Genomic DNA, 9,135 nt, shown 5'->3' with positions numbered 1-9,135 from the left:
ACGCCAGTGGTGAATACCGGATAGAGGTCGCTGATATTATTGAGCATTACTCCCTAAAGCGATCTCGATCGCTTAACTTTAGCTTGCAAACCCAAGCTAAGCTGTCGAGCGTTTTGGATGGTGTGAGTAACGAGTCTTGGGATAAAAAATCGTTTCTGCTTGTGGGAAACTATTGTGCGAGCGGGTTCAGTGTGGAAAATAAAATATGCGACTTTACTGGTGGGTACCAGTATGCTCTTTGAGAATATTGATCTTGCGTTAATGGAGCTGTATTGATATTACTGTTTTGTTGTCTTTGCAGATATCCCCCTAGAAAAGGAGACGAGCCGAAAGGTGATTGAGAAGTTCGCTAGGTTGACTCGAGCTGAGAAACAAGCGAAGCTTCCGGAAGTCGCACATTTCTTTAAGGAACGGGGCGGACCTGCGATTAGGGAGAAGAGGGAGGTGCAAAAGAGCAAGGCGCGGGGTAAGGTGAGCGGGAGAACGTTGAGGAAGCCTGTGATGGAAAAGTGTCGGAGTGATCTGGTGACTAGGGAAGATAAGAACCGCAGTCGTACTGGGGTGAAGCGACCCGCCGGAGGTGCTGGTGCGTTTGGGTCGGGAGTTAGGCAGGGTCAAGAGGATGCTCCATTCGATTTGGAGGACTCTCTCTTTGAAATCCCTGAACCTCGCTTGTCGACGAGGAAGGGTAACGACCCAGAGTCTCGACCTTCCAAGGTCAGCGAGGGTAGGCCGAGACTTGGGGGGGGTGGTGAAGCGGCTAACCGGGGAAGGGCGCTCAGAGTTCGAAGCGGAGGCCGATTCCCCGACTTTAGCATTGCGGGTGAGGACGCCAAGAGGTCGCCTCGACTGTGGTTGTTGGAGATACTTCTGGCAAGATGATGGGGAAGGTTGGTATGAAAGAGACTGGTAAGGGGCACTCCAGTGCTGGGAAAGATGAGTTGGAGCGCAACTTGATGTATGTTGATGAAGTGACTGGGAAGAAGCGCTATGTGAGGATGTTGGATTGCAGCTACAAGTCCTCACCCATAGTTGCTTGTTTGCTGGAGGGTATGACGCTGGACAGTGATAGGAAAGACCTAGATGCGATGGAGTTGGAGTCGAATATGAGGGAGATGGATAAGGCGATGTTCCTGGTGAGTAACTTTTGTGTTAATACTTGGCTATTTTATTGTGTTATATGCTGTTGTTTAATGTTAACGTGATATATTGTGCGAGTTGTCGCAGTTGATCGCTGGGTACCAGAAGCTGAAGATGGCCGCTCAGTTCGCTGAGCTGGAGAAGACGGAGGTTGAGTCGCTGAGGGACGAGCTCTTGACTCTTCAAGAGGTGCAACAATTTGAGAAGAAAGAACTGGATTCTTTGAAGACCGAACTGGTAACGTTGTCGTTGGAGAAGACGTCAGCTGTTAATGAGGCGGTCGGGCTGAGGCATGAGGTGGGCAACCCCAAGAAGGTAGCGACCGCAAATGCTTATGCTGAAAAGTGTAAGTCTACCGCGATTGAGGCGAAGGACGCTTATCTTGTCATCCGAGCTGAGGTAGAAGAGCTGGAGAAGAAATATTTTGATCTTCAAGAGGAGTAGGAACGCGGGACTTTGGTTGGGGAGGGGGGTGAGCCGCTCGAAGATGCAGTACTGTTCCTACAATTGTGCCTCCTTCTTCTACTGATGTGGTGATTGAACAGCCTCCAGTATCACCCGAACTGGATATGACCGTGATCAATGCAGCTGGAACGACCTCTGGTGACCCGGGCTCGTCGCAAGTTTTGGTTGCTCTTGTCAGTGAAAGTTTGGACCATGTTGTTTAAAAGTGGTTGTAAAAACTGTGTTTGTATGCGGCCTTAGGCCTGAAACAATAGAGCTGGTTTCCTGGGGTAACCTGGGCAGTTCGACATTCTTTATGTTTTGAGATAACAATGAATAGTGGCTAACTGAGCTAGATTTCCTAAATATTCTCAGCAGCTCGGTTAGTCTGCGAACTGAGGTTTCATTGAGGTTGTCAGTTCGTTCTTTTTCGTGAATGGGAAATATGTTGCTTTGCTTAATTCAAGTAGTATTGTGTATAATATGAATGTTTGCATTCTGTAAGCATGTGTATGCTGCTACGGCTTGTCTCGACGACCTGTGACTTTGCTGGTTCGTTGTGCTTGTTATGTGAATTTAAACGTTGTAGGTCGCACCCATCTTTAGGACGCAAGGGGCGTTCTATACCCTGGAGCTGCCTGAGCTACAGTGCGTGCGTGGCACATGTATGAATATGGGCGGTCGGGAGACATGACATGATGGCTGCCAGGTGGCCTGCCGTTTTGGCGTCTCGATGCCATAATGACCTGTCTTGGGAAGATACGTTACTTCACCATAAGTAGGAGTGTTCTTGGAAGAGCAAAGACATTTGCTCTTCCTTTGCTCTCCTTCTTGCTGCCGCTTCTCTTCTCTCGACTGTGGTGTGTCGTCTACTTTGTCGGTTTACTCAGGTAAGTTTGGCTTCTTTGTTTGACTATCCCTCTCCTTTGTTTTGTTGAAACGAAACCTGAGGCTTGTTTATTTAACCTGCGTCCTGCGTAGGTTTCTTTATGACCAGGTGCCGCAAATATGTTAGGGGAGAGGGGAGTTTGAGAGAGACCTCCCCTCTGATAATGGAGGAAATGGAGTTCCACCCGCATGTTCATGGAGATCGTGGCAAAAGAAAGGCTGTAGCGTTAGGGGCCAAGAGCAACGAGCGACCTAGGAGTTTAGGTCGCGCGACGGGTGGCATTGTCTTCAGGTCGCCTCGCAAAAGTCGATGACACCCGATCGGTTCTTGAGGAGCTAGCAAATTCGGGCAAAAGGTCACACGTCGCTGGTGAGAGTTCGCCTCCTCGTATTGGGGATGTGGGGAGCAAATTCTTCTATATGGGGAGGACAGGGAAGAAGCGTGCGGTGAAACGCTCTGACTACAGCTTCCACTCGGCGCCCATATCGACTAGTCTACTGAAGGGGATCGTACTGGACGGCGACAAAGCTGAGGTTGAGGATGAAGATATGGACATGCTACTGGGCACCATGGACATGGCTACTTGTTTGGTGAGTGTTTACTTGTTAGGCTTGTTGCTCTGTTTCGTAAGGGATCGCAACCTTGAACTTGTCCTTGTAGTTTCCGGATAGGTGGTCACGATAAAAAGAAGAGCGGCAAAGACGCCGATATCGATGTCAACTCCCCGAAGTCGAAGTGCGGGATGTCTGCGAGCTGCGTGGGGAGTTGACAAGACGAAGCTGGACGAGATGACAGATAAGTACTGTGCGGCTGCTGATGAGAACGCTAAGCTTGTTGCAGCGATAACTGATCTGCATGGGAAGTTAGCGGAAGTCACCGAGTACGCCAAGCAATGTCAGGGGATCGTACGCAAAGCTCAAGATGCGTATACCACGACCTGTGTTCAGTATGCCGAACTGGATGAGAAATACTTCCAGTTGAAGAAGGCACAGGGGGACCAGGGTACGGGTATACGCGTTGTGCTGAGATCGGCAAGGCATCCTCCATCGACCAGTGCTGCCCCAAAGGATAAACATGTTGTGGCTGCCCCTTGATGGTGATCTCTTGTCTTGTTTTTGAAAAAAGTTTAAGTTGGATAACTATTTTGTGTGTTCTCCTATCTATGAGAGTTAAACAATAGAGCTGTGTTTTCAGGCTTGCCTGAACAGTTCGCCTTAGTTAATACTGAGAACTGGTTTCCACAAAAGTGGCAGTTCGTTAATTTTGCTCCCATTGTTCAAAGAACCGATCTGGATTTTCTGGGTAGACCCAGCAGATCGGTGGATTGGAACTGGCTTCCTGGCATTGGCCGGGCAGTTCGAGTGGTGAATGTATATGTAATGCCATATTTTGCTTGATTGCTTGTAGTTATTATTTTGTGTATGGCGCTTGTGGTATGCTTTTGAGATTTAGTTTAAGAAAGCATTATGCTTGTGAAGTATTGCTCAGGAGAGCGACCTCCCTGAGCTGATCTTAGAGGTATAGGTCCCCAACTAGTGAGAATTAGGGAGGCCATGAGCCTGTAAGCTCCTGAGAGCATTCTGCCTGCGAAGAACGTATTAAGCCTCTGGAGGCGTGTTGCTCGCTGAGAGCGTTTGTAGCCCCTGAGGGCGTTCTGTTCACTGAGAGCGTTCTCACGGAGTTGATCCTAGAAGTATAGGTCCTCAACTTAGCGAGGTTTGGAGAGGCTATGAGCCTGTAAGCTCCTGAGAGCGTTCTGCTCGTGTAAAACATATTTAGCCTCGAAGTGTTTATGCTGGAGAGCATTTGTAGCCCGAGGTATGCGCTCGCTTCATCGGAGGCGTTCTCACGGAGTTGATCCTAGAAGTATAAGTCCTCAACTGAGCGAGGTTTGGAGAGGCTATGAGCCTGTAAGCTCCTGAAAGTCTTATGCTCATGTAGAGTGTATTTAGCCTCTGAAGGCGTGTTGCGCACTGAGAGCGTTTGTAGCCCCTGAGGGAGTTCTGCTTACTGAGAGCGTTCTCGCGGAGTTGATCGTAAAAGGACTTGAATAGAGTGGTTGACAATACGAATATAACTAAACTATCTGAATTGACAAAGATAAAAAACATGACTGTGTACAAGACTGAATTTTTATTGATAAAATCTCTTTAACAAGTAACTGTTCTAGGGTCGTGGTAGTGGTTTCCCTTCTTGTGTCTTGATCCAAGTAAGCCCCATTGCCAACAACTCGGTCCACTATGTACGGTCCTTCCCATGTTACTGCTAGTTTGGAGTCATTCTGTGTCTTTTTCAGAACTAGATCACAAGGTTGGAAGGATCTAGGATATACTCGTTTGTTGTAGGACCTCTTTAGAATCTGTTGATACGATGCCACTCTGATAGCTGCCAGGTCGGCGGCGTTCTTCCAACAAATCGACCTCTCGGGCTAGGACTGAGTCGTTGTGTCCTGACTCGACAAGCTCGGATCTAGTTGTTGTGATTGTCGGGTTCGATTGGGAATAATGTACTTTCGTGCCATAACATAAGGAGAATGGTGATTCTTTGTCTTTGGAGTTGAAGTCAGAGTGCAATGAGCCCACAGAATGTTCTCTAGCTGGTTTGGCCATTGGCTCTTGTTCTTTTCGATCTTTTTCTTTAAGTTTTCTAATATAGCCTTATTGCTGGCCTCTGCTTGACCATTGCTTTGAGCGTACTTTAGAGTGGAGAATGCGTGAACTATCTTCCACTTGGCCAAAAACACTTTGACCATTTTGCCTTTGAACTGGGAACCATTGTCCATCACCAAGGTGTGTGGCAGACCAAATTTGGTGATAATATGAGTCCAAATGAAATTTCTAACATGTGACTCCTTGACATGTGCCAAAGGAACTGCTTCGATCCACTTAGTGAAGTAATCGATTGCAGCTAAAATGAAGCGGAACCTGGTGCTTTTTTGTGGGATGAATGGTCCCATGATGTCCATGCCCCACATGTGGAATGGCCAGGGACTTGCAATGCTGATCAACTCGCGAGCTGGTTGGATGATGTTGTGGCCAAAGGTTTGGCATTTGATGCATTTGAGAACATATGTTTTGGCATCGATCTGCATGCGAGGCCAAAAGTATCCTTGAGAGATTGCTTTGTGGGCCAAGGAACGACCTCCAGCATGATTGCCGCATTCTCCTTCATGAATCTCAGCCAAAATCAATTGACCTTGAGTTGGACTTATGCATCTCAAGTGAGGTCCTCCAGCAGATTTTCTAAACAACTTGTTATTCAGAACACAATAGCGACGTGCTTGATATGGTATATGCCTGGCTTTGCTCTGTTCTGCTGGGAGTGTGCCACTCTGAATGTACTCTATGATGGGCAGCATCCATGTTTGGCTTATCTGATCCTCAGAGAGTGGGCATAGGTCGCTGACTTCTAAGACGTGCTCTACTTGGTAGGCAGGTCGGTCAACTACTTCAATGAGGAGTTGTCTCGGGGTGCAGTTCGGTGTTTGAGTAGCCAAGTAGGCTAAACAATGCGCGTGGCGGTTCTCGTCGCGCAAAAAGTGGTGCATGGTGGCCCTTTTGAAAGATAGAAGTAACTGATTAACAACTTTAAGGTATTTAGAAAGGTTACCTTCGTGGGTAGTGCACTCTTTAGCAATTTGGCGAACGACTAGTTGCGAGTCACTAAAGACTTGAAGCTCTTGTACACCCAGCTGTAGCGCCATTCTAAGCCCCATAATTACTGCCTCGTACTCCGCTTCATTGTTGGAGGTCGCAAAGTCGATGCGAACTGATTTCTCCATTACTGCTCTGGCGGGCGATACTAACACGACGCCAACGCCACTTCCGTCGGGGTTGCTGGAGCCATCTACAAAGAGGGACCAAACAGTCTTGTCGTTGTGCTTGGGGGGTAGGATGTCTGTCTCTGGCTCCCAATGTAGATCGTCCACAGGGAAGTCGGCCAGGAAATCAGCCACGACTTGTCCTTTCTACGAGGTGCGTGGGACGAACTCGATGTGATGTTCACCGAGCTCTTCGGCCCAAACCGCCATGCGAGTTGTCTTGTTTTCCTTGTGAAGTATTTTCTTCAACGGGAGGTCGGTGAGTACTTTGATTGGGTGTGCCTGGAAATATGGCCTGAATTTCCTTGCATGGTATAATAGTGCTAAAACTGCTCTTTCGATGTAAGAGTAGTTCTTTTCTGCTAGAGTTAGTGTCTTACTCATAAAGTAGATTGGTTTCTCTGAGTTGTTGTCCTCCTTGAATAGAACCGAACTAATAGCAAAGTCTGATATTGTTAGATAAAGCCCCAGCGTTTTGCCGTCTGTTGGTTTGGCTAAGACGGGAGGTGTTGTGAGATACTCTTTGAGAGTGGAGAAGGCCTGGTGACATTGATCATTCCATGAGAACTGCTCGCCTTTTTTGAGGAGTTGTAGGAATGGTCGGCACTTGTCTGATGCCCTGGATATGAATCGGTTGAGTGCAAATGACCATGCGGCGATACGTATCAGATTTCTTTGTTTTCATGGGTCGGGCATATCCAAGAATGCTCGGATTTGATCTGGGTTAGCTTTGATCCCACACTGTGAGACCTGATAGCCCAGAAATTTGCAGGAGGACGCTCCGAAAAGGCATTTTTCTGGGTTCAACTTCATGCGAGTTCGGCGTAGCCTGGAGAATGCTTGTTTAAGGTGAGTGAGGTGGTCACCTACTTTTTTGCTCTTGACGACCATGTCATCAATATATACTTCCATGGTATCGCCTAACATGTCCTGGAATATGTCAGTTACCATTTGTTGGTACGTCGCTCCAGCGTTCTTGAGGCCGAACGGGAGGACGTTGTAGCAATAAACTCCCTGTTCTGTAATGAAGGACGTTTTCTCTTGATCTTCCTCAGCAAGTGGTATTTGGTTGTATCCACTATAGGCATCCATGAAGGAGAGGAGCTCGTGGCCGCAGGTCTGGTCCACAAGTCGGTCGATCCTTGGTAACGGGAAACTGTTTTTGGGTGTTTCTTGGTTGACATTGGTGAAGTCAACACAAAGGTGGACCGTGCCATTCTTTTTTCGAACTGCCACTATGTTAGCGATCCAATCTGGGTAGTCGACCTTTCGGATGAACCCGACTTGCTTGAGTTTATCGACCTCATCATTGATTGCTTTTTGAAAACGTAGTGATAGTCTCCTAGGTCGCTGTCGAACTGGTCTTGCACTAGGGTTGACATTCAACTTATGGCAGGCAACACTAGGATCTATACCTGGCACATCAATATTCGACCAAGCGAAAACATCTTTATTCATGGACAAAAAGTTTACAAGCTGGGCTTTGAGTGTGGGGTCGAGGTTAGCCCCTACATAGACGAACTTAGGGTCATCTTCCGTTCCTAGATTCACTCGCTGCCTCTCTTCAGCTGGTGCCATAGCTTGTGTTGGGAGAGCGTCCTCTGGGGGGCTGAGCTCTGTGGATGCGTTGTTGGCTGATGAGTGATTGGAGTTGATGCAGGAGTTGGAGCGTCTTCTGTGGTTATGACCATAGAGTCTGGGATGACTTCTATGGTTATGACAATAGAGGCTGGAGTATGCTGCAGAAGCTATTTTGGTGGTATAGGATTTGGCGGGGCAACCTCTGGGGTCTGAACAGGTGGAACACTAATTACGGGAGCGACCTCTGGGTCTTGACGAGTGAATTAGTGACTGCCTTGGCGACTTTCGGGGTCTGTACCGATGGATAGGCCTTATTGCTGGATCCCCTAGTGCTCTAAGTTGGTGCGTTGCCTCTGACTTCGGCGACCAAGTCTTTGGCCATAGTGTAGCTGGTGGGCTCATTTCTTATGCTAATTGGGGCCTCAACGGTCTTGTTCGTTGAGAGGATTTGATTACAATGATAGGCTTCGAGCTGGTTGCTACGAAGCTCCATCATGCCGGGGGCCTGGAAAAGCGAAGGACTTGATGCAGTGTAGACGGTACGGCCTGCATTTGATGAATCCAACGCCGTCCTAGGATGGTGTTATAGGACGACTTGATGTCCAAGACGCTGAAATACGTATTGAAGCTGACTTTATCCTCTCTTGATCCCACTAAAATTGGGAGTATAATGTCACCGATTGGGTCGTCTCTGGAGCCATTGAACCCATAAAGAGGAGCAATAGGATCTATGAAGACTGACTTGGGTAGGTTCATCTTCTGAATTGTGTGGTCAAACAAAATGTCGCATGAGCTGCCAGGGTTTATCAGGATGCGCTTAACTGTCCAGTCGCTGATCTTGACGTGGACGACAAGCGCATCGTTGTGAGGGAGGTAGACCTTGGTGAGGTCAGCCTCTGTGAAGGTGATATCCCCTGAATGGCGACCTGAAGGTCGCGAGGCGTGTGCTGCTTGTGAAGAAAAATGATAGACTTCTTGAAGAGCACTGACATGCCTTCGTTTCTCTCTGGAAGAAGTAATAGAATCATCTGGGAAAGTGATCATATGGATGGTTCTGCCGTTGTCACGATTTGATGAGTGCGGGCGGCGATCATGATGAGAATGGTCGATGGGGTGTCCTCTGCTACGGGAGCGAACTTGGATGCTTTGGCGTTCCCGGCGGGGTGGAGATCTGCTATGCACTCGGTGGGCCATAAGCTTGTGGCGCAAGTCACCATCGGCAATGTTGGTGTACTGTTTTATCTGTCCCGCTTCAATGAGA

The 9,135-nt window shown here is 48.1% G+C and overlaps 1 protein-coding gene across 1 annotated transcript; it reads right to left on the bottom strand.

Annotated features, from left to right (window-relative positions):
• Window positions 1-8,366: 8,366 nt before the first annotated feature.
• Window positions 8,367-8,918, bottom strand: LOC147483857 (uncharacterized). The gene has a single exon (XM_086579660.1). It carries the CDS (start codon window positions 8,916-8,918, stop codon window positions 8,367-8,369), a length of 552 nt encoding a protein of 183 aa, XP_086435786.1.
• Between the last annotated feature and the right edge of the window lie 217 nt (window positions 8,919-9,135).

Source organism: Coptis chinensis, chromosome 8 (genome assembly GCF_015680905.1).
Source record: "Coptis chinensis isolate HL-2020 chromosome 8, ASM1568090v1, whole genome shotgun sequence".
Lineage (NCBI taxonomy): Eukaryota > Viridiplantae > Streptophyta > Magnoliopsida > Ranunculales > Ranunculaceae > Coptis > Coptis chinensis.
Note: the sequence above shows the minus strand (reverse complement) of the source record. Positions and strands in the feature narration are given on the sequence as shown.

What these genes read in the sequence shown, in the direction of transcription:
- LOC147483857 (XM_086579660.1), bottom strand. Translation starts at nt 8,918, where the DNA reads ATGATCACTTTCCCAGATGATTCTATTACTTCTTCCAGAGAGAAACGA.